The sequence below is a fragment of the Microtus pennsylvanicus genome, chromosome X, assembly GCF_037038515.1.
Source record: "Microtus pennsylvanicus isolate mMicPen1 chromosome X, mMicPen1.hap1, whole genome shotgun sequence".
In the NCBI taxonomy this organism is placed as follows: domain Eukaryota; kingdom Metazoa; phylum Chordata; class Mammalia; order Rodentia; family Cricetidae; genus Microtus; species Microtus pennsylvanicus.
Window position 1 is genome coordinate 49,297,965 of NC_134601.1, and position 26,083 is coordinate 49,324,047.

The following is a 26,083-nucleotide window of genomic DNA, read 5'->3' on the forward strand; positions in this document are numbered from 1 at the left end:
TGCCTTAGACTTTTAAAGGAAGTGGAGAAGATACATGTGGGATGATTTACATGTAGGAATTGATTTGCAACCAAGGGAAGATAGGTCACTCAGTCAGTTGGCAGTACAGGGAACATTGTGTTTATGACTACGTTCTTTCAAATGAACAAAGTATTTTAATCTCAGCTGTTTATTCATGAACAATGAACAGAAAATGGATGCCTTGAATATGGTCTTTCAGCAGTCAGACAATAGAAAAAAGGCCATGTCTCAGGGGAACAAGAGAATCACGGATTTTTTATTTAATTAAAATATAATTACATCGTTTTCCCCTTCTTTCTACACACTCCTACAATACCCATACCCAACTCCCTGCCAAGTTCACAGTCTTCTCCTATTTAACCTTTAATGTTACATATGCATATAAATGAACCAACATATGAATGTACCATGCTGATTCTGCTCAGTGGTACCTGCATGTATGTTTACAGAGTTGACCACTTGGTATTAGATAACTGATTGGGTGGTACATCCTTTGTTGTTAGTTGCTTGTAGCTCTTCGTCCAGTGTTAGGTCATTTGAGATTTCTCCATCTAAGTTGGACTGTTAAATGGTTTTGATATTGTTGATATTTGTTTAAGTAGTCATTTTGCTAAGGATCCATAGGTAAAGCTTCCCTGTCATAGCTAGAAAGCATAAACTCATAACAGACTTCCTGATGTATCATCAGTCAGTGCTGGGCATCCCAAAGTCAACTGTTCTCTGCATATTGACTATGTGAGAATTTCTGTGATGCTCTTCATCTGCTGCAAAGAGAATCTTCTTCAATTAGAAGTTAGAGTTATATGTGAACATAAAGATAAGTGTATAGAGTTAGTTAGCAATAAGTCCATGGATCTTAGATGAAAAGAATCTACTGTCATTTTAGTAGGCAAATCTTATGAAAAGGAATGGACAGAGGACCTTACCTTACATGTTCTATAAGGAAGGATGTATTGTACACGTTTGGTGTGTGTGTGTGTGTGTGTGTGTGTGTGTGTGTGTGTGTGTGTGTGTGTGTAAGAAAGAGAGAGAGAGAGAGAGAGAGAGAGAGAGAGAGAGAGAGAGAGAGAGAGAGAGAGAGAGATTGTACTTAGCAGTTTCCCAGAACACTGAAAGGCTGAGGATATTTCTTAACTATGATTTCTCTAGCATCAGGATCAAGTAAAAGCCTAACATTTTTAGTATCCATCTGACTGAGGGTAAAATTTATTGAGAAGTTCAACAATGAATTCTTCCAAGTTAGATGTCAAAATAGAAAACCAGGAACAAAGAAAAGTGATAAGGAAGAAGAACTGAAATATACTAAAGGCAGCAATAGCATTTTTACTGTTTTGCAAAACGCTGGCCTTGGTAGGGCGAGTGGCATTTCTTTGAAATTCATCCCACAAGATCTATCTTTGCAACAGCAAAGGAGAAAAAATGATGCTTTCTAGTCAGTTTCTGCTGAATATACGACCATGTAAACAACACTCCATTGATTGATATGGCACAATTTATAGTTTGTCCTGAAGATGCTTTAGCCAAGACCAGATAGAGACTAAAGCTTCACTTCTATGGGATCGAGTTTATCATTTGAAAAATGGGTTGTTTGCTTTCAGCCCCTTTGAGAGTCCAGGAGGAAAATCCTTATGCAAATTAAATATTATCCAGAAATTGTTCATGGATATATAAAACAGAGAAGCTGTAGTTCTGTAGACCAAATAAGGGAGGGGAATACAACCCTGTCAAATCCCCCTTTCCTTTTCTGTTTTTCTTGAGAGCTATTAAGGTTTGACAAACATGGAAGTACCTATTAGGACCATCTTATTGCTAAAGTTACTTCCAACTGTATCTGTTATAAGATCATGAATTCAGATCTCCCGTTAAAGGATAATAATTAGCCAATCTAAGTAACAATGGACTTATCTTTGAAAGGGGGATATATTATTGGAAAATGGTTGAAAAGTATGTATGTAAAGACTGTCACTTAGGTACTTGCTGACAATTCTGTTAAACTGAAATAATTGATTTCTAGTTTTTCACCTTCTAATTGGATTTTTTGACATGTGTATAACAATAGCAGCCTACACTTAGAGCATTTATGATCTTAAAATACCATAATGCATTTTATCTACGTAAGAGTTTTATGGCGGGGCAGCTACTGTTACCTCTGTCTTGCAGTTAAAATGAAAACAAGAAAAGGTTAAGTAACTTGCCTTGCATAATAGTCATAACCATGGACAGAATTGAGTTGAAGTCCAGTTTTTTTTTCTTGCACTTATCTCAATGTACTTTAAGGCTCTTCTTTTATATTTAGGGAAATTCCTATCTCCCAGTCAGTCGTTTAACTAATAGCTATCTTTATTACAGATCTTTGTGAATGCAATCCAAATATATAGTACACACACACACACACACACACACACACACACACACACTACCAGCACCACCACCATTATAAAATGGAAAATTAAGAGCAGTACAAAATGTACCTCTTGAAATGCCTTTTATTGTGGTCTATACAAAAAGAGTAGCAAGGAGAATAAAAGCAGAAAGAAGGTGAGAGAGTAGACTACATTTTCTTTGCTCTGTCTTCCCTGAGTCATAGATAGGGTAAAGAAATCAATGCCATGCTAAGTATGAAACTTGAATGTCAAGTTACCTTTCTTTATTTACTTGGGGTTTTGCAGATATTTATTTCATGGACACAACCAGTAGTTAAAAGTCATGAGAGAGGCTTCCTCCAGAAACAAATGGGAGTGGGTGCAGAGACCCACAGTCAGAAATAAGAGATAGTCTAAATTGGAGGTCTCCATCAGGTCCCTCCCCTTGGAGTTCAGGGAATCCCATGGAAAAGGGGAAGAAAAGACTTTGGGGGTCAGATGATGGAGGACAGCTGGAGAACACCGCCCATAGAATGAACTAATCAAGGTACATATGGGCTCACAAAGACTGAAGCAGCAGGCATAGGGCTTATATGGGTCTGCACCAGGTCCTCTGTGTACATGTTATGGCTGTTAGCTTTCCATTCTTGTGTGACTCCTAACAGTAGGAGCGGGTATGGTTTTTGACTCTTTTGCTTACTCTTTTCCTCCTATTGGGTTGCCTTGTACAGCCTTGACAGGAGGGCTTTTGCCTTGTGTTATTGTACCTTGTTTTGTACTGTTTGGTTGTTGTCTCTTAGAGGTCTACTTTTTCTGACGGGAAATGGAAGGAGAGTGGATCTGGGGGAGAGGGGAAGTAGCAGGATGCTGTGAGGAATATAGGAAAGGGAAACTGTGGTCAGGATGAGAGAAGAATCTATTTTCAATAAATAAATAAATATAAAAGTCTGAAAAAAAAATTTGTTCTGTGCCACCAAATGAAAGGACTGTATCACCCGCACACAGGTAATCACTGTTCATTCAGATGGAACACAGTTCTACAGAATAATGCCGAGGTTCTTCAGCATTGGTTCATAGGACATATAGATATTAAAATGCACTGAGCTGCTCTTTGAGTAAACCCAATGTTGCCAGTGCCTTTTATTTAAAGGATATCAGAGTCCAGGGCACTGTGGTAGAATTGGAAATAATTCATATAACCACAGTAAACCACATGAATAAAATAGTAGTAATGTACTAACAAAGAAAATATTGTTGGGAGCTTAGCATTATTATTTTTAAAGATTGATGTCAAATTACAGTAAATGCTACCTATAATGATATATAGATGTTTCTGCAACACAAGGTTTCAGAGGGTCCAGCTAGAGTGCTGCAGCTTGTTTTCAACTATATTAAATCACTTTATCAATATATTTCAGTTTTAACAAAAGCTTTTCTAAAGCTTAGTGGAGACTTGACTTCTAAAGCAAATTTATAAAATGGGTTCTCTATGCTAAAAGGCAAACTTATTGTATAAAAAATTCATGATAAATATTCTTGGTCATATATGTTTAATGTGTGATTCTCCTTTCGGTTTAATTACTATCTTATTTTCATCCAGTATGTACCTTTTCTGTGAAGGCTTAATAAATGAGTCTGTCTTAAGGACTTTTGGGCTCAATATTCTACATTAACAAAGGTACTAAGTAGATTACTATAGAATAGCAGAGCTATCATACATGTCTAGTCTTTCAAAAGTAGAAAATTGTCCTTACCATCCTCATAATTTCATAGACTTTTAGAGAAAGCAGCTCGTTGTAGAATTTATCACCCATGTATATATCCTACTATACTGATTTCTATTTATATCTATATTCCAGCCTACGTTATTTCTATAGAAAGATCAATCATTTACCAGCATTTTCATAAAGTCAAATTTATTCAAATTTCAAACGGAAATCTTGCAATTTCAGAATTAAAGCACAAGGTTGACCACATGTTGTTGAATAACCAAGTTGGGAGCGCTTCTCTGAAGAATACTATTTCTCCCACTCACCATTCCATAGTTGCCTGTAGTTCTTTTCAAAGAATGAGTGCTATAGTTTAATAAAAGCAGCAGGAAGGAGTCATCCCATACAATGGAGCTCACATAAGAGGTTTACTGAAAGAGGAGAGAAAAGGGGCAGTTAAGAGGACAGAGAAGGAGGCAGAGAAGGGGGCAGAGAAGAGGACAGAGAAGGGGTAGAGAGGAGGCAGAGACTGACCCCTGGGGACAAGAGTAGCAGAAGAGAAAGAGATGGGAAGTGGGCAAGGCCTACTTTTTGTAAGGGAACATAATGAATGTGCACAAGGGGTGTTCTTAGTGTCTGCAACTGAGGACTTACCCCCTAAGAGCAGGCGGACACAGATGCCTGAATACAAGCATTCCTCCATTTATTTAATATAAAAGGTAAGGAGATAGAGAGGGGTAGCAAGTGAGGCAGGGATGAGGATGCCATGTTTTTAGGAGTGCTTCCTGCTGACCTGGGGGACATTGGTCATCTTTGGAGGCCATGAAAAAGATGGGAAGCTTGTCACGTCCTGGAGTCTCTGGCTGTTTCACTTCACTGTCCAAGCTCCGTGGAGCCATCAGGTGCCACTTGGACCTGGCAAAATACTGTTCGAGGTAGATCCAATTCAACTCCCTGGAGCTCAGAAGAACATTGAATTTACAAAAGAGATAAGTTTTAGGTACATTATAAAGCAACCAAAGTGATTTTAAAATTCTGAGGTTGTGGCTATGATACTACAGTGGTAAAATATAGTGTTTAGTACTCTGCCAGAGATAGACTAATAGCTTATCAGAATTCCATCACTTAATGTCAAGATAATGAACAGTAACATAGTGAGAGAAGAAATCGAGACCATGCTTCATTATTTTAGATATCTCACATCACTTTCTCCTTATCAGCACTTAAGCCTTCCTACCTTCACATAAACAAACCGTAAAGCACCTGTTCCTCTCCCATCACCGCAGCATCACGTGGACACCCTCTTTCTATCCAATTTACCAGGAGACACAGGTGGTTGATGACTGAGGGCAGTCAATAGTAAAAAGGGAAACAGAACAAATTTTTACCAAAGTGGTAAGATTGTCTCCTGAGAAGGCAATGAAAAGTGACAGGGGAAAAGATCACCAGGAACAAATGGAAAAAGGAAAAAAGGGGTCTGTGAGCAGGGACTGAAGGAACACAGAGATCAGCATTGCCCTTGATGAGCCATGGGGGCAAACTTCTAACTCTGGGGAAAGGACCCTCTTGGGGAACCAGAAACTCAATTATAGAATATATTTCTTATTTATCAAACATACGTCACTACTTATTTAAATTCTCTAGAAAGCTTAGTGTTGAACACTTGTCAAAGATGTAAGTACTCAGGTGTAAACCTCTAAGTCAGTTTTTGCCAATTTAAATAGACCTTTATAACCTTAAAGTTTTATCACCATATGGAATATGTTCTAAAGCAGGGTTGAATCACATATAGCCTTAAATTTCTATCATCATAGAAAAGTCCAGACTAATCCAAAATATCTGAGACTTGTTGCTTTCTTATTCTAAAAGGAGATAAAACAAACAGAGGGTTCATTAGGACTAATTAGTGTACTCTTTAACCTTAGTAAAAGATGGCTTCCAGCCATGTAGCTGCTTATATCATGATGAGGTCACCAAATAAGATGGAGGAGAGCCATGTGGTTGCTATTTAAAACATGTTGTTCTAAACAACAGTTACATGCACATATACACAGAGTTGAATCTAAGTTACATATACATAAATGCAGAATCAAACCTAGCGTACATTATACATACAGGATTAAATCCAAGTCATGTGTGCGCATGCATGCATGCGTACACACACACACACATTAAACAGAAGTTGAGTAAATAAAAAGAAAGGGAGAACTGGTACATGCTGACCAAGAGGAAGGTGGCTTCTCCATCTGTCCCACACGTAGCAACGAACAGAGAGGAGGTTTAGAGAAGGAGATCAAACAGACACAAGCAGGTCACAAAGCAAAGAAAAAGAAAGACAGTGGAGAATTCTTTCCTTGGCTCCCTGACTGCCTGCTCCAAAGGATACTGAGGCCAGGTTTGATTTGAAAGCAGTAGTCAGTGTGTCTCCAAAAGCAAAGAAGTGCATGATTCCCAAGAATGAGGCAGAACCAGGAATCCAGGGAGGATCAGATAGAGTAGTCACAAGCTGTTCAAATACATCGTCATGCAAGAACAGGAGAGTCAAGGGCTCTGAGCCCGAGAGAGACACAGTTGCTTGGGTCCAGGACTTCGGGGAAACGCAGAAGGTGAGAAGAGGACTGTGCTTAAGAAATGAAGCCTGGGCCAGGTCGTGGTGGTGTACGCCTTTAATCCCAACACTCAGGGAGACAGAAGCACATGCATCTCTGTGAGTTTGAGGCCAGCCTGGTCTACAGAGCAAATTGGCAGACAGCCAGAGATACACAGATAAACTCTGTCTCAGAGAGAGAGAGAGAGAAAGAGAGAGAGAGAGAGAGAGAGAGAGAGAGAGAGAGAGAGAGAGAGAGAGAGAGAGAAAGGAAGGAAAGAAAGAAAGAAAGAAAGAAAGAAAGAAAGAAAGAAAGAAAGAAAGAAAGAAAAAAAGAAAGAAAGAAAGGAAAGGAAATGAAGGTTCACATCTAGGGGGAAATGGTCAGAGGAAGGAAGACCACCAGAGATCCAATTGTTGGTGCGGAATGGAAGGCAAAGCTCTCGATAAAGGAGAAAGCAGATTTGTTATAGGTGTAAAAGAGCAGATCAGAAAGCAAATTTGTGGCAGGTGGAAGAAAGTGGATCTGTTGCAGATGTGGCAGACAGGTAGAGTCCTAGTGTGAAGTGGGTACCTTTGGCAGGCCCTGCCAAGATATGCCACTAAGCAAACATGCCACATGGAACAGAGCTAGTGCAAGAGGCTTGTTGGGATGGGGAGAACAAAAGAGTGAAAGAGTGGGAACGTGAGAGAGGCAGGCAGAGAAGATGAAGAGAAGCAATAGAAAGAAGAAGGGGCAAGAGAGGAAATTAGAGACAAAGAAAGGAGTAAAAGACAAGAGACAGCACAAACAAATGTGCGCTGTCTGGCGGGCACTTTTAAAGGGTGCATATGTCACATAGCTGATGGCAGAAAGGGACCTGGTAGCATGTAATTGCTTTGGCGGCAGAGACGGGCTGTTTCTGTGGAAACTAACATTGGCATTCTTTAATGAAAGAAGCAGCGTTAGATGCATAAGACCCCCCTTTTTTTCTATTTGAGAGAGTTTACTCAATGAAAGGGAGAAATGCAGCTTAATAGGCTTCATAGCTGAGTAGAGAAACAGGCAGAAACAACACAGAGACGGTTTGGAGCAAAGATAAGGTAAGACTTGAAAATCTTCCATCTATCGGATCACTGGGAGAATGTTGCAAAGATCCCATAAAATATCGGGATATAGATTGCTGGGAAGTGGCCATTTGGATTGATATCTAAGGGGTATTTGGGCCAGATCTGACTACAAAGACAGACAAGTTTAGAAGCCCTTTAAAGTCTGAGAGCTTGGAGGTATAGACCATGATGACACAGTTCTCTTGAGTGAGGCAGAGAAGTAAGATACAAGGGTCAGCAATTCCTAACATGCCAGGATTTCAGAGAGGATCAATTGTGGGTCATCATTCAAAGATCCAGAGGCCACAGGGTGCTGAACCCCAAGAGAGACATTGTTGCCTGATATCAGGGATTGTTCAAGAGGAGAGAAACGAAGGTAAAGGGATAAATCCTTCCTTGTGGAGAATGCCCAGAGAAGTGGGGCTCGCCAGTCACGCTAGTGTTAGATAGAGGGGGCCAGCGACCTGTTAGTTGGAGAAGTGAGGCTGTCGTATGTGGACTCAGATCCAGGGTCCCAGCATGCCTCAGTCTGCCAGGCAAGAGGAAGCACCAAGAGAACCTCCCGAATTCATGACAACCAGTGCTATAATTTTAAGAAACGGTACAAAGGAGTCATGTCATACAACCGGGCTCACATGAGAAGTTTATTGGAAGAGAGAGAAGGGGCAGAAATAGGGACAGAGAAGGGCAGAGAGAAAGGGGCAGGTAAGGGGGGAAAAGGGGGAGCAGAGAGGGAGGCAGAGACCAGTCCCTGTGGACAATGGTGGAAGAAGAGAAAGAGGTGGGAGATGGACAAGGCCCACCTTTTATAAGAGAACAGAGCAAATGCACACATGAGGTGCTCTTTGTGGCTGCAGCTGAAAATGTCAGGACCCTAAGGGCAGACCAGTACAGATGCCTGAATATTCACAATGAAGCTCCATGAGATTCCCCTTCCCATGGTATCTTGTGTATCAGTGCCATCTTGTTCAGGTCTCTTTAGGCAGCCATGTTGATAGGGCTTCATGGGTGTAGCTTCTCTAATATTTCTACAAGATAAATTTTTACAGCAATCTTCCTGTTCCTCTGGCTCTTCCAACAAATCCAACCCCTATCCTGCTATGATCTTTGATACTAAAGGTCACTCTTGAAATAATAAACAATATACACACATAACATAATGTGGACTGATATATATATATATATATATATATATATATATATATATATATTCCATTAGGTTTCATGGTCTGAGTTGATGAGGATGACTGGCCAGATCACTTTCTCTTGCTCCAGAGGTCACGTTAAGCCTGGTCTCACGCCAGGCCCGATACAATAAGCTCAGGGGCCAAGGTGCTTCTCTGACTCTTTGGAGAGATATGGGAACACGAAGTGATTTTCACAGAGTGAAAGCACTCTGTCATAATTCCCATGTACAAAAGGAAGGAAAGCTGGACTGCTCAAATTACAGGGGTATTAGTTTGCCCCTCTGTTATCCCACAAAGGATCAAGGGCAGAACAGAGGAAATCCTAGCAGAGACCCAGTGTGGATTCAGAACTAACAGAAGCATTATTCATCAGATCTTCACTTTGAGGCTACTGACAGAAAAATACGAAGAATTTGGAAAAACTTACTATGTCTGTTACATCAACTTCAGGAAAGCATTCGATAGCATTTGGAGGAAAGGAATTTGAGAAACAATGAGATTTTATTGGTATCCAGAGAAAATCAGACTCTCTGAATGTGGCTGACAATGAGGGCTGACTGAGAAGCCAAGGACAATAGCATTGGGTTTTGATTCTACTGCGTGGACTGGCTTTGTGGGAGCCTAGTCTGTTTGGATGCTCACCTTCCTAGACCTGGATGAAGGAGGGAGGACCGTGGACTTCTCATAGGGCAGGGAACCCTGACTGCTCTTTGGACTGGAGAGGAAAAGAAAGGAAGAGTGGGGGGAAGGGAGAAGGAAATGGGAGGAGGTGGAAATTTTTAATAAAAAGGAAAAACAAAAAACCCACAGAAACCCTTGATTTTCAATGTTATGTCAATTAAGTTTATATTTAATGGTGCTATGTATGGCAAAGGGTTAACAAATGAATCATAAAACATGGTTGTTGCCCTTAAGGAGACTGATTAAATCAGAAAGCTGAAAGAACATGCATACAGGTACGTGCAATCAAAATAGCATACAGCCAGCTGTTATACAGAAATAGAAGTAAGATGATTAAGTATTTAAAAGCTTAAAATTTAAAAAAAAAATGTGAAAGGGTAACACATTTGCAGTGATCTGAGTTAGACAGTGAAAAACAAGGTGACTCAATCCTGATAAACTTTAGGAGTACATATTTAGGGGTAAGTATAGTCATAGGAGAAATGCAGATGGTAAAAGTCTACATGATAGCATGTAATGAAGTGAAGCAATAGGGGTACGGGATGGAGACAGAAAATGATGAGATAAATTGTACAAATATCTAAAGGGCCACAAAAGTTATTGTTTACACAAGGAGAAAGATTTCTGCTTTGAAGACAAAAACAAATAGCCAATAGAGAGGAAGAGACTGAAGATGCCAGTAAGAAGAGATTGTGAGGGAACTAAAGTCCTAGAGGCAGCACATGAGAAAGGAGGGAGAAGCCTCAAGGATAAACTAGTACACCAAACTGTATGCTGTACCAGTAGAGACATGATGTATTTTTAAAAAATATGAAGTGGGAACCCAAGAAAGAAGGCACTATAAATGTTCAATAAATGCTACCATTTACTTTTATTATTCTTATTATTGCTAACCTTTGAAATGAGTTTTGTCTGTAAAAAAATGTTATTTTCAAAATATTAAATGTCTTCTGGGTCCCTAAATTGTACATATCAAAGGTTATAGCAGCATGACAAGCAATGAAAATCAATGTCTATGCAAGCTGCCTCTCCGTCTAGAGTCCAGGTATTAGAATTTATAAAACTCCCTCATTCCTTTCAACTATGTGAAGATAATCATCTAATTGTTAATAGATGTGCAGTTAGCAGCTATCTAGAATCTAGACAGATATAAATGTTCTGAGTGTTCCACAAATGCATTCTAAGGTAAATAGTAAACTAGAATGAGCCCCTGGCACCACATCAAAGTCCAGAATGATATGACTTTGATACTTTACACCTCTACATAACAGTATCTGATATAACATATGAAATGTACAAAATAAATATCTCTCTGGTTACTCCTTCCCATTCATACTTTGTACGAGTACTGGACAAAGCCTAAGTAGTTCAACTTCTAGGTATCAGATGGCATACCACCACTCAGAAACACATAAAAATTCTTGGGATATTATATCATAGTTTGTACACATATGCACAAATATTCTGTGTCACTTGTACCTCTTAACCATATTTCTATAACAGCCATATTGACATACAATTTATATGCCACTCACTTTAAGTTCACAATTCAATTAATTTAAGCATATTCGTAGTTACTCTGCCATCAGTACTGTTTTGTTCTTGAACATTGTTATTATTTAAAAAAAATTATAAGTATTGTACAGAATTCTTTTCTTTCAAAGTTTGAGTGTTTATCGGTTTTTAAATAAGAGAAGTACTATTTTAATTTTACATCTTGGTTATGTTTCCACACAGGCAATGCCACAGAGTACCATGCCACACACTAAGCCAGGCATCAGCTCCCTCCCACCCTCCTTCCTCAAGGCCCTGTCGAAGACCCTTTACTTCCCAACTAAACACAACTGACAGATGAGCTAGGCACAAAACACCAACAGGGCCCTGCAGCAAGCCAGAGGGTTGCAGTGAGTCCCTCCTACAGACCACTTGTCACACAGGGCAGGCAGCAAGCATGCTCTTGGTGTAACCCTTGGCACACGCTCAGACTCAGAGACACAGGGACACTGCCCCGTGTACTTCTCGGGACCTCAGTGGGGCCTCTCTGTATGGGGACAAGACTGAGCAGGATGGCTTCCGAGCACGGGGCCATATCCAGGTCAGCTTGATGTAAGGCATACAAGGATAAGAGAGGCCTTGTCAGCAATGAATAGCGTCATAGAAAAAATTCCCAGCCAGCAAGACAGACGTGGTTCTTGATGGTTCAGTTTCTGCAATAATGAAGTTATCCAGTTTAAAGCCTACTGTGAACATATCACTTTTTTTTTTTTACTCTGGGCTCAGGCCATTTGCTCCAAGCTTGGTAACAGAAAAGAAAACAGGTTCTCGGCATGGAAACAGCCTAGAGAAGGCCAGGGCCCAGGGGCAGGAGGAAGATAGCTAAACTCACTGTGGCTGGGGAAATCTGCCTAGTCACTAGCATTGAATCAAACATGTAAAGTGTGAGGGGCTTAGTGGTTCATAACTTTAATCCCAGCACTCGGGAGGCAGAAACAGGTGGATCTCAGTGAGTCTGAGGCCAGCCTGGTCTATAAGAGCGAGTTCCAGGACAGCTAGAGCTGTTACACAGAGAAGCTGTCTCTCAAAAATCAAAATAAAATAAAACAAAAAATAAAAAAACAACAAAAAAACCTCACAGAAATCTTATACAACTATGGTTCCTTTACCTAAGCAACTACTAATATACGTTAATCTATCTATCTATCTATCTATCTATCTATCTATCTATCTATCTTCACAAATTTATGCATTCTACATAAATATAATTATATGGTAAGTAACCATTTGAGTACATTTTCACTGAAATGTTTTCATAGTTAATGCGGGTTATACATAGCATGTATACTTAGTCTTTACAGACGAATATATTCCATCGAATGGATGTGCCAGATGTTGGTCAAATGTTCATTATTTGAGAGACCTCTTAAAGGTTTTTACTTTTGGACTACTATGAATAATTCTGCAATAAATATTAATGTACATGTTTTTAAAACATTTTTAGTGTTTGAGAATTTTGTATAAGCATGTAATGTGTTTTGATTAAGGCCACTCTCCATTCCTTCTCTTCTTTATCCCATCTACTTCTTTTCCACCCTGATTTCATGTTTTCTTTTCTTAAACCTGATAAGTCCACTTAGTGCTACTTGTATGAGCATGGATATAGGAACAATCTACTGGATTTCAGGTAGCCTTTCAGGGGCCACATCCCCTAAAAAAACAAACCTGGTTCTTTCTCTCCTGGCAGCCATAAACTTCTAATAGCTCCTCAGCAAGGAATGATACTTCATCAACCCCTCCCCTATCCATGCTAGGATTTTGGCTGTCTTGATGGTATATAGGTCTTATGCATGCAGTCACAACTGGAGTGAAGGAGTTCGTGTGTGTGAAGGCCCTATCATGTGCAGTAAACTCTGTCTTGATGAAAATTCCCACTACCTATGGCCCTTATAATATTTCCACCATCACTACTTCACCAATAATCCCCAAGCCTTGATGGTGTGGTGCAATATAGATATTATACAGAGATCAGAGTACTCCATAGTCTAATATTCTCTAAGGGTTGATCTGTTGTGAGGGTCTGCATTAATTTTCATACGATAAAGGCTGACAAATGTTGTAATTTATGGGCATAAAGGTAAGAACTTAAGGGGTCATATATTATTACTACATTAGTTTAGCAGAATAATAGTATTATGCTCTCACACTAGGACCTAGGACCTAGCCAGCTAACATAACATTCAGCCCACTGTTATACCAGTGAGAAAAGCAGACTAAGGCCTATTTATTACTTTTCTCCTCCAATAGCATGCATAGAACCTCCCAGCGCTATAAAAGTAACACAAAACATTTAAGAAAAAATTTAAAAGAATTATATGTATTATTTTTCAAATTATCAATAAACAAATACACACTCAAAATACCATTCCAACTAAGTAATACAATTAAAGACAAAGATTTAGTAATGTCATTTTATCATAGACCACATACATATATATACAGAAAACATATACTTTACTGTATAAGGTATTGTGATAGGTTATAAAGAATTCCCATTTATGGACCTAATCTTTTATACATGCAGAGTAATACATTTGTGAAGTGTAAAATTAATTAATGGATTTTAAACATAGCAATCTATTAACAGCATCATAAAGACAAAGAGGTTTTATTTACAAACCTCTAGTATTCACTTCAATTTCTTAAGGGTCTAATTTTTTAATATTTATTTATTTTATATCCCAACTGCAGATTCCCGCCATCCTCTCCTCCTAGTTTCTCCCCCAGCCTCCACTCTGCTCACTAATCTACTCCTCCTCCATTTCTATTCAGAAAAGGGCAAGCCTCCCATGGATATCAGCAAAACATAGCCTATAAAGTTGCAGTAAGACTAAGCACCTCCCCTTGTACTAAGTCTGGGCAAGATGACCGTGCATGAGGAGTAGGATCGCAAAAGCCAGTAAAAGAGTCAGAGACAGCCCTTGGTCTGACTGGTAGGAGTCCCACAAGAAGGCCAAGCTACAGAACTGTATCAGATATTCAGAGGGCCTAAATCAGTCCCATGCAGGTTCCCTGGTTGTCAGCTAAGTCTTTGTGAGTCCCTATGAGCCATGTTAGTTGTTTCTGTGGGTTTTCTTAAGATGTTCATGACCCCTCCTGGCTCCTACAATCCTCCCTCCCTCTCTTCTTCAGAATTCTCCAAGCTCAGCCTAATGTTAAATTGTGGATCTCTGCATCTGTATCCACTAGTTGCTGGAAGATGTCTCTCTGGTGCCTATTGGTCTAGGCATGAATCTGTGTGTAGCAGAATATTGTTAAGCATCATTACATTGATGTTTTATGTTCTGCTCATGTATGGTTCCATCCTAGGTCTCTGGGTCATCCAGCTTCTGTCGGTCGGTCCTGGCACTCTAGGCAATGTCAGAAGGGGGTTAACTCTCCTGGCATGGGTCTCAGGCTAAACAAGTCATTGGTTGAACACCCCCACAATCTCTGTGCCACTCTTACGGCAGAACATACATAGTCAAGTCAGACTGTTGGTCAAAGGTTATGAGGCTGGGTTGGTGTCCCAATCCTTCCACTAGAAGTCTTGCCAGGTAACAGGAAATGGACAGTTCAAGCTACATATTCCCTATTGCTAGGAGTTTTAACTGGGTTCAACCTTGTAGAGTTTCCCTTGCACCAAGATTCTGTAACCCTGAAATAGCCCCCTTTCTAGTCACCTCTTTCAGTACTATCCCCTTCAACACCCCCACCTGATCCTTTGTGTTTTTATTCCCCCCATCCCCAGCCACTTCCCTTTCCATCCACAAAATCTTTTCTTTTTCACCTTCCCAGGAAGATCCAAGTATCCCCCATTGAGCTCTTTGTTATCTAACCTCTCTGGGTCTATGAATTATCCTTTACTTTACAGCTAATATCCACTTTTAAGTGAGTTCATGCCATGTTCATGTTTCTGGGTCTAGGTTACATTACTCAGGACGATTTTTTTTAAATTCCATCCATTTGCCTGAAAATTTCATGAAGTCATTATTTTTAACAGCTGAGTAGTACTCCACTGTGTAAATGCACATTTTCTTCATCCATTTATTCCTTTCTTCAAACCTTGAAATGGAAGGTCAAAATAAGCTATTATAAGAACTAATTTCCACATTCCAATTTGTTTTACTTTTAAAACTGTAACTACAGTATTTTTCTCTTCCCTTTCCTCCCTCTAAACCCTCCCCCAAACCTTCCTTGCTCTTTCCAATTCATGGCCTCTTAATTAGTATGTGCATATCTGTTTCCAAATATAACTTAATCTGTTTAATGTTACTTGTATGTATATTTTCACAGCTGATCATTTGGTACTGGATAACCATCTAGAATGATTTTTTCATTCAATATTTACAATGCTTACTACATGTGAAGTTCATTTATCTACTTCTCTGTCCTGCATGTTTGGAAATATATAATGTATGCCAAAATATGTTTGCTAGAGAATCTGGAAAACATCTTTTAATGAATTAAAAGTTCATCAAAAATTAAGATATGTGAGTCCTTAAGATCAGTGCCAAAGGTTTTAAAAACAAAGAAGTATAATAATATTATTATATTCTATTTCAACAGATCATGGAAAAAATAAATGAAGCTACGTGGATAGAAATGGTAGATTTTGGCCATTTCATTTGATATCTTCAAGGTTTTAGATTATGGGAAATAAAATTTATTTGCTTTCATTTTTTCTCTAAGAACTAATATTCTAAATCACAAGAATTTATTAATGTGAGATTATATATATTGAAATACCATAAATATGATACTTAAATCATGTCACATGCAATATGAGCAATTGAGCTCCTTTCAAGATGTTAAATATACAATAAGATAAAATAAAAAATAAATATTTTTTAGTATATGATTCTTTTCCTTGGGCTACAATGCTTAGCTACTTTTTAGGGAATTCGTAAATGCCTTTATAAAACATTTATGTTTCTGTTAATATAAATACAGTACCTAGTCATTTTTATATGAAGAACTTATATAATGACTCTTTTTAGGGAACACATGTCTGATCATGTGCCAATGTCTGATTGGGTTTTGATTTTCTTGTACCGAATCATAATAGAATTAAAATCTTTCATGGCATATTAAGTAAAATAAAAATACACACATTATGTCCTGAATGTAGTTATTACCCTACATTTATAAACCAGTTTTCATAATAATCATATTGTTAGCATTCATGTATAAGGCTAGGTATTTAAAACCTTGGTTGAAATGACACAGTCGCTGCAAACCATGTCCATCATAAATTTCATGCCCTATTTTTTTGCCTTCGAGGTAGCGTGACCTTTTCTTGTCGAACGAAGCTACTTTCACTTAGTGTGCCATCCTTGAACATAGCTTATCTGCCTTTCATTTTTCCTGCTCAGCAGTTGATGCCTGTGTTGCAACCTATAAAGAGAGTGTTTAGCTCAAACTAAATTGGTGGATATTGGTAAGACTGTGATAACTACAGTACTGCACAGTATGATATGATTCAGGGCTCTCTGCATTTCATTCCCCATGTGTACAAAGAAAAGCATTCTGTTACTAGAGAGCATGCTCTTCTTGATCCTTTTGATATGCTTCAGCAAAAGTAGTGATTAAATGATCATTGAAACACAAACACTGCAATAGTATAGCTTTTTATTATGTTGTTTGTAATTTGTATTAGAATCAGACTCTGTGCTAAGTTTGCTCAGTATTTTCTTTTGCCTTTATTAATCAAGCTGGATTTTCATAAAAACCACAGTTTGAATTGTTTCAATATTTTTTCTAGTTTCCCCCTCTTGTGAGTTACACCGTTAAAAATGAAATAAATGACCTCGTAATCCATAACCAATTTGAAAGATAATAAAATGGAGAAGGTTATTTAATGGTGTAAGTTGCCAACAGGAACATATGTCTCTTTCTGATGCACAAAATTCTAAAAGATTAGAGTCTTGGAAATTTCCCACCTGGGGGAATCTCTCTTCTCTAATATGAAAATATCATACCTAGATTATTTTCTCACTTTTTATTGAAATTATGGTCCACTTGTTTATATATTTTATCTCTATTCACATACCTTATATTAGCTTTAAGCTTTTAAAGGGGAAGATCGTCTTCTCCTAAAATTATTTTCATGAATTATTGATGCATATGTACTCTAGATGTACAGTGATGATAATAACCAGGTAACTTCAACAACAGATCTTCACAAGCCTCTTTTTGTTAGCTGAGGTTGCTGTCCTGTCTTGTTCTGCAATAAACACACAGAAACTATATTATCTGAAGTATTGTTTGGCCAATCACTTAAGCATATTGCTAGCTAACTCTTATAACTTCAATTAACTCATTTCTATTATTTTGGTAGGCTCATGGCCTACCAGCAAGATTCCAATTGGCAACTTGCATCTTTCTCCTCTGGCAGCTCCACGGCTTCTCCCTGACTCTGCCTATTCTCTCTTTGTATCTTTTCCAGCTTGGCTATATTCTGTTAAGCCTTTGGCTGAAAGCAGCTTCTTTATTAACCAATGGTAAACAGATGGAAATCCCACATCATCTTTTGATTTAATAAATAACATTAAAGTAGCATTATTATATAATGCTTGATGTTTATACAGTTCAGAAAGAGAAGTTGTAATATTAGGTCAGTCATCCATATAAAATTTAATATCCCCAACCAGTTTTTGCAGTTTTAAAAAATCAGCAGATTGGTTAGTTAAAGAGTATTCATGAAACCTAAAGATTTTATTGGTTGACCCTAGACCATTTTGAATTGTTTTATGTTTATAATATTGTTTGCATGACCAAATGGTGCATTTTAAGAAGTGATTAAAAAAAACTTCTAATGAGGATAACAGTTGGATAAACTGAATTTTAAGTTGAGAGCAAAAATGTTCACATAAATATGGTCTATTAATCTCTTGCCCAATGAAGATACTTCTTGGCTCTTAAACCTTAAGAGTTAAATTTATTATCAATCCTTTGGGAACCAAATTGTTCTGTCTTACTTAGAAAAAAAGTAACTTTCAGTGAAAAATAAGGTACTCGGTTGGTCATTTATTATCTCAAAGGGTATGTTTTATTAGAAATGTCAATTTCACAAAATTATGTGTCCTGTAATACATAATTATGCTCAAAATTGCATTTGAAATCTATTATTAACAGTTAACAGTGACCATTCTTAAAATAGTTATTACTCTTGGCCTTAACACAAAAAGAAATAATGTAGGTATTTTAGGGAGTTAAAAGCTGCAAGCATTGGCCTATGAATAAAGTCACTGCAGGTGTGTTTCTTAATGGGCTGCTAATTTTCTGTAAGGTGAACACAAAGGACAGGGACCATGGGTGTTTTGAAACTGTGTGGTATGGAGACAGAGCTGATGTCTGAAAACTATAAAGATGGAATGAAGTGAGGCCAAATTCAATTTTCCCTCCTGAGGTATAATCCTCCTTGTTTAAAATGAAAGCAAACCAATTTCCTTTCCTCCTTTTCTATTCCTTCCCTCCCCACTACCACATGACATCGTATTCCATAAAAAGATACATTAAGCTATCATATCAAATAAAGCTATTCTCGTGCAAACTAAACATTTGCCCTCACAAACCAAGTACTTCTGGGTTTCAGATACTTGGCTATTAGTACTATCCAAATTATCCAAACTCACAATCATGGTGTCAGTTTAACACTCCCTTTGTGTTCACAACTATTACTATCACTTCTCAGGTATTGACAAGTGCATGATGCAACACAGGCATCACTTGGAATCCTGTGAAAGTGTCTCACTTTAAACCCACTCATTCAATGCTAGTATTAGAAGACTGCTCAGTCACATTAATGTCTGACAAGCATGGCTTCAGAATCTTCTGTATTGTTCTCATGTCTTTCTCCTACTTTCCATTTAAACTAAATTACTTTTCACTGAAATGTACTTTTCCTACAGAAGTTATTTGTGCTTCCCCTAAATTCAAGTATTTGTGCCATTTCACCTGAATCAACAATGTGTACTCCCTATATTGTCCTTGTGTCTCCCTCTAACACCTTCCTACATTCTGCCTCAAGATTAGAATATCTAATACATCCAAACCTTTCCAGTCTGGGTGGTGGGTGAATCTTTGCTGAAGATTGTGCATTATGAGAAATCACCATACCTCTGAGCTGAACCCTAGGCCTTTCCTCTATTAAAAAATTTTAATGATACCTGTGGAAGACTTCAGTTGGCATTAAATAAATTGGTCTTTAAATTAATAACCTACACAATAAGGATCCTTTCAAGAGTCAAATGTTACCAAATAAAAATCTCAGTGAAAGGTATGGGATATATCCCTCTTCCAGTTCTTGGTCAGAGGTAACCTGGAGACCCACAAAGTAATTCAGGATACTGACCTTACTAAAAGACACAGTCTCACAGCAAACTCCCGGGTTCTGTTGCTTTTTGAATCATTCTACACCCTCTTTTGTAGTGTTCCCTGAGTCTTAGACGTGTGTGTGTGTGTGTGTGTGTGTGTGTGTGTGTGTGTGTGTGTGTGTTTTGTAGATATATCTGTTAGGACAACCATGCATTTTTGAATGGTTATTTGCTATAATAGCCTCTGTCTGTTGCAAAGAGAAGTTGCCACAATGTGAAGTAAGGACTACACTTTGGTATTTATAATGTAGTTAGAGATTATGCTGGTTTAGTAAAACAGTGGTCTTGGGATCTCCTCAAAGATCCATGGCATGACTGGACTTGGGCATTTAGCCATATTTTCAGTACCAGATATGATATTCCTCTTGTTGAATAGTCTTAAAGCCTGTTGGTTATTGCCAAGATGTGTATGCCACTACTGCACTTGGCATTTTTGTTTCATGCAGGATACTGTTGTGGTTGATAGGTGTCATAGCTGCATAGGACTGCTGGTTGCCACCCTCCTTTGGAAGCTTGGATGGCACCTTATAGTTCTATGGAAGTTAGTCCTCAGGGAAGAGGCATTCAGTTCATTTCCAATCTTTGAGCCCTGTGTTCAAAATGCATGGTGTCTTTGGAATAGGGATTTATGTTTCACCTCTTGGGGGCAAGCAAGAGCAGTAGCAACAAGCTGTATGTTTTGGAAATCTCTTTAACAACCCAAACCAACAACTCAAAGGAGGCCTTCTCATGCCTGGTATTGGGTTTTTTGTTAAATCATCTCTCTTACTTGTGGGGAACGTTGTTAACTCAGATGAGAAACGTGATTTAAACTGTATATGCATATTAATACAGAGAATTACATGTATGGTACGTATTCATTAGATAAATAGTTAATAATATGATTCCTTATGACTTTTTCAGATATTCTTACTATTCTCTATTAGCTTTACTAATCAAATCCTTCTGAATGGTTCCCAAGACAATATAGACAATATGTCATTATTTCTATCCAACTCTATTCAGAATTCTTCTTATATATGCATATTCCACAACTGTAAGATCACCACATTACAGCACTCTGCTTTAGTGCAAGCTTCCCTTTACGTGTTCTAACATCTTTTCCATAGCTATGTTGAAGACTTCTGCTCCTTCTAAAACTCATATTCAATGTCATTTCCCCTAATTACCTTTTTATGACTCATCAATCCATTCATTAAATAATTATATACTGATCATTAATATATATGTAATCTTTTCATACATTCACATATATTGTCTATATACTGAGAATAAAGCAATGAACAATGTAGCCACAGCCCTTGTTCTTAAAATACTTACCTTATATGCTGGGAAAATAGGTAATATGTAATGTATAAATAAAATATGCAGTGTGTTGGAATGTAAATTACTATGAGAAAATAAAAGACAAAAAGAGCATGAAAAGGGGGATAAAGATATCCCTTAAACAAAATAATTTTCCTTTCTTTGAATACTGATAGCAGTTAATTTCCTTTACCATGTAGTTGCTTTTATACTTGTCCCATTTCCTCCATGATTTTCAAAACTCAGTGAGAGGAAGAACTGCATCTTACTAATCTTTGTAACTCCTGCAGTTATCAAGATAATATTCAGTAAATGCTTAAATGTAATTGTGTTTAACAAAATCAGTGGAACAAGAGTTCAGCGGAGAAACTGGCATAATAGTTGGCCAGAAAAGATCCCTTAGATTATATTTAATTTGAGCAAGAGCTTGAAAGATAGGAGGAAGAAAAGTGAGTTGTTTTGACACATCTGTTCTTGAAAAAGAAAAAAGCATTGCTTTATAAATTAAGATGAATAATATGTATAATTCTCTCTTTTTAAAACCAGTGTTTCAGAAGGGACGAGCAATTGATACTGGAGAAGTTGACATTGGAGCACAGGTCATGCAGACCATTCCACCGGGCTTATTCTGGCGTTTCCAGATTACTATCCACCATCCTATATATCTGAAATTCAATATTTCTTTAGCCAAGGACTCTCTACTGGGAATTTATGGCAGAAGAAACATTCCTCCTACACACACTCAGGTATTTGATATAATAAGTATTTTCTTAAATCTTTTTAGAGGGTACTATATCAAGCAGTTCAAATGTTGTGATTTGTGAATACTGTAGGAGTCAAAGATGAAGGCAAAAAAATCTTTTTAACAAATAAATATTCAGATTCATAATACTGTAATGAAAACACCGTATGTAGAAATAAAAAAATGGCATTTAGCAGAACATATTCAGGAAAGATGGTTGAAGAAAACATTCTTTAAACTTGATCTCCCAATTCCAAAGGAAAGGTCATTGTGACCGTCTCTAGTCCTCCCATCTTACTCAGCTCCAAAGGTGGTACCATCAATCCTTTTGCTGTTATACCAGTCACAGAATGCACATCAACTAGAAGGTAGCGACAGATATTTTCTTAAGTAGATGGTATCTTACCTACAGAATTCTTTCAACAAGCAATTCCTGTAAACGTTACAAGAATTCAGATATGTAAAACCTCTGCAGTTTCCATGGCCCATTCATAAACCTTGGATATCATATTTCTCATGTGTTTGTTAAGCTTATTTCTTTTCTGCTTTAATTTACCAGGAATGCTGCTCTATATAAGTAGTTTAAAAGCACTAAATACTCACTCCATATATCCACCAAAAGTGATGACTAGCATCAAAACTTTTAATTTTTGGCCAAGTCAAAGATAGTGAAATGCCATTCAAAAATGAACCACCAAACATAGGAAAGTGTAAAACAATGTGTTCACCAAATGATTAGGGAGAAAGACTGGACTTTAAATATTTAAATACATACCGACAAAGGGAGTAAATTGTGATAAATATTGTCATTTATAATTTATTTGTGTTTCTAAAACCGTAAAAAAAACCTTTTAAATTTGCTGACAAGGTCACATTTCTGAGCAGAATAAGTTATCAAATATCTACTCTTAGATAAATACTTTGCTAAAATGTCAAGATCTCATACATAAGACTCAAAATTGTGTCTATTTCTTAGAGGTTTGCTTTTAATCAATTTTGACTTTGAACATTCCCAAGCTGAGAAGTTCACAAAATTTGTACGTGTAGTAAAACAATTTTCAAACCTAACAAATGTCTTTGGCATCAAATATACTTAAGAATTGTTAACTCTCAAAGCACGGAATATGTGAGAGTTAAGCATGGTTATATGCCCAGAAGTAAAAAAATAGTTCAAGCTCACAGTTGTGTTTGTTTGTTCCAGTTTGATTTTGTGAAGTTAATGGATGGCAAACAACTGGTAAAACAAGACTCCAAGAGCTCTGACGACATCCAGCACTCCCCAAGGAATCTGATCTTAACATCCCTTCAGGAGACAGGTTTCATAGAGTATATGGACCAAGGACCTTGGTATCTGGCATTTTACAATGATGGAAAAAAGATGGAACAAGTATTTGTGCTAACTACAGCAATTGGTAAGCTGCCTTGGCTGTTATTTTAATTCACAGCATCTCTCTTGAACACACTGGTGGAAAAAGTATTTCATTACTCATACAAACTGTTCCATCTACCTTAAAGTCACTAGTCACTAAATGTCACCATGAGTAACATTTTATTTTTGTTCTCATTCTCATTAAAATATTGGGTAAGATTTTTTTAAAACTCTCCGGAACTTGCCGATATTTTTGGACATTTGTCATGCAGCCCTTTATATCTTTTTTATTAAGAAAGAAAACAATTTTATTCATTATACATACCAGTCCAAGTTCCCAGTTTCTCCCCTCCTCCCATTCCTTTCAGATACCCTCCCACCCCACCCCACCCCAATCCACTCCTCAGAGAGGGTAAGGCACATTGCTTTGGGGAAGGTTCAAGGCTCTCCCTACTATATCTAGGCTGAGCAAGGTATCCATTCAAAGAGAATAGGTTCCCAAAAAGCCAGTTCAAGCAGTAGGGATAAATCCTGGTACCACTGTTAGTGCTCCCCAGTCTATCACAGCCATGCAACTGTCAACCACATTCAGAGGGACTATAGGTTCTTAACGAAAATATTATCTGGATAATATTATTTTAGAAAACTATATAAATGTACAACTTCATAGGAAAGCTTAAAAGCAAAAGTATCCCTGTTGAACTGAACCATATAGCTTTCTTCTATACTGCCAGTGACATAGCATGTAGGTTTGTGAGTTAAGGGTCAGCATGAGCTAAAAAAGTAAATTCAAAGTCAGTATTGGCAAACCCAGAGAGTATTTACCTTAATATAGAAAAGAGTCTAGGGATGTAGTTTGGTAACAGATTCCCAAAGTTCTATCCCCAGTGAGAGAAAAGAAGATCGGAACTAAAGACTCTGTTAAATGGTTTGATTATAAAATAACAATAAATAAATCCTTCTTAAAATAGAAAGACTGGAATTGATATATTTATTTAAAACAATTGATTCTAGAACCACTAAGACTTTAAAATACAAACTAAGAATCCTTAGAGAAGAAGAATACTAAGAACAATAACTTGAGTCATTACCGTTCTTCCGATTTCTTTGGGTCTGATAATCAAATGGTTATTTCAGTGTGCCCATAGCTTTTTAAAGTATGGTCTTTCTAAATGCAATGCCTATAACACTCTTCTTCACCATCACCCTCCTTAGTCTGAAGCATCTCTGTCTTTTGACATGCTTTCTCAGTAAACTCACTCCCCTGATTCTTTGTGTGAAGAAAGCGTAGCTCTTTAGCAATTTGGGAGTCCTCAGGGTAAACAACTTGTAGATGGAGCATCAGATGGTTTGAATTTTCATAAAACACATGCCTTTAAAAGAAGAGAAAATCTTTTACAGCTGTCAGTTTCCTACACAACTCTCTACCACTTTATCCTTTAGCTAACCTGTTCAGCCATATGTTTAGGAAGATGTGTTGACTGTTAATAGATAGACCATCTGCTCCTGATAACAATTAGATTCTATTTTTACTTGATGCCGAAGACCTTGAAAGAGTAGAAAACAGTATTCTAGCCATAAGACCGTTAAAGTTTTTCCTCTAAAATAATGAGAAAAGCAATAAAAATCATACTAAGATGAACTCCATTGATCTTACATCTTCAAAATACATATTTTTGTTAACTTAGGAAAATGATACATTTTCAGTAACATCACTATTTTGTCACTAAGAGTATGTCCTTAAAATTCATGGTAATGAAAAAATCGGAATGCAATTTTGATGATTGCCATTAAATTGTGACAGGCTGACTTGGAGAAATTAGAAGATACAAAATATTTGTGAATATTTTCTCTATTCCTTTTAATTTAATCCCTCATCTCAAATTATAAATATTAATCAAGTTATTAACCTGTCAAAAGTGAGTAGATCCTAAACATGCTTGGGACTGTTTACCTTCACTTTATTTCATGCCCAAAGGAATTTCACCTTTCAGAGATAGTCTTATCATCCAGATATCAAACTATCAGTTTCATATGAAACAGTGTATTTTCCTTTTGCACGTGCAAGTCAGTACCTTTACTTTTCTACTTGTTTAATATTAGAAGGAACAGATATATTTCCCTCCTCGCTCCATTAAAAAAAGTTCAAGGGAGCTGGAGATATGACTTAACAGTTAGAAGCACTTGTTGCTCTTGCAGAGGAATCGGGTTAAATTCCCAGCACCCACATGGTGGTTCAACCAACCATAACTCCAGTTGTAGGATATGTAGTTGTTTGACCTCCAAAGACACTAGGTACACACATGATACACATCCATATATGTAGGTAAAACACTCATACCTAAAATAAAATAGACAAAACAACAAAAATTAAGTTCAAATAAATTTCCCCCCAAATAATGAAAAGCATATAAATCATTTACCCTAAAGAATAAACATTTATTTAGGTTTTTATACCTTATCTTAATAACAGTAAAGGGGACTTATATACTTCATAGTCAAACTAATGATTGTCTTGTTTATAATCCATGCAGCCTCTAAATCCATTCCAAACTCTTTAAAGATTGTCTAAAATGTGTCCATCCCATTTTCATTTTCTTGTCTTTATTCTGCCAATGGAAAAACTCCAACACATCAGCCATAAGATCTCTAAATATGTAGTAAAGGAATTAAAGTACATTGATCTCAATGCTTTAATGTGGGAGTACCTACAGATTCACATAGGGTGCTTGGGAGATTGGCGATTGCTGGACAAGATCTCTTAGACCAGATTCAGGAGATTCAGAACTAAAGTCCAGGAATCCATCTTTTGGTGTCACACAATGATTCTACTTATTCAAGGGCTTCATAGGCCACAGTTACACAAATATCATTTCTTAACCTTCACTGCAATTACAGACTCTCATCATCCAAGCAAAGATACCAGGACCACCTCCTAGAATTTCTCTTTTTTTTTATTAGAAATGTTTTTCCTGGTGAAGGAGGGTTTTTTAAATTAAAAATGGAAAAGTCAGTGAAATGGTTTTAATAGGTAAGAATTTAAAAGAGAGAAAGAAGGAAGGAAAGAGATAAAGAGAAGATAGGAAGACTCTGAGGTAAAGATTGTTAATTATGGAATT

General features: G+C 37.3%; 1 protein-coding gene across 1 annotated transcript in view; it reads left to right on the forward strand.

The window, feature by feature from the left end:
• The window catches only part of Tenm1 (teneurin transmembrane protein 1), a 784,432-nt gene that overhangs the window by 511,318 nt on the left and 247,031 nt on the right, over nucleotides 1–26,083 (forward strand). Inside the window, exons 9-10 of the mRNA XM_075956580.1 lie at nucleotides 21,400–21,599; nucleotides 22,797–23,007. Of these exons, the coding sequence (XP_075812695.1) occupies nucleotides 21,400–21,599; nucleotides 22,797–23,007 (411 nt within the window). The remainder of the gene's footprint in view (nucleotides 1–21,399; nucleotides 21,600–22,796; nucleotides 23,008–26,083) is intronic.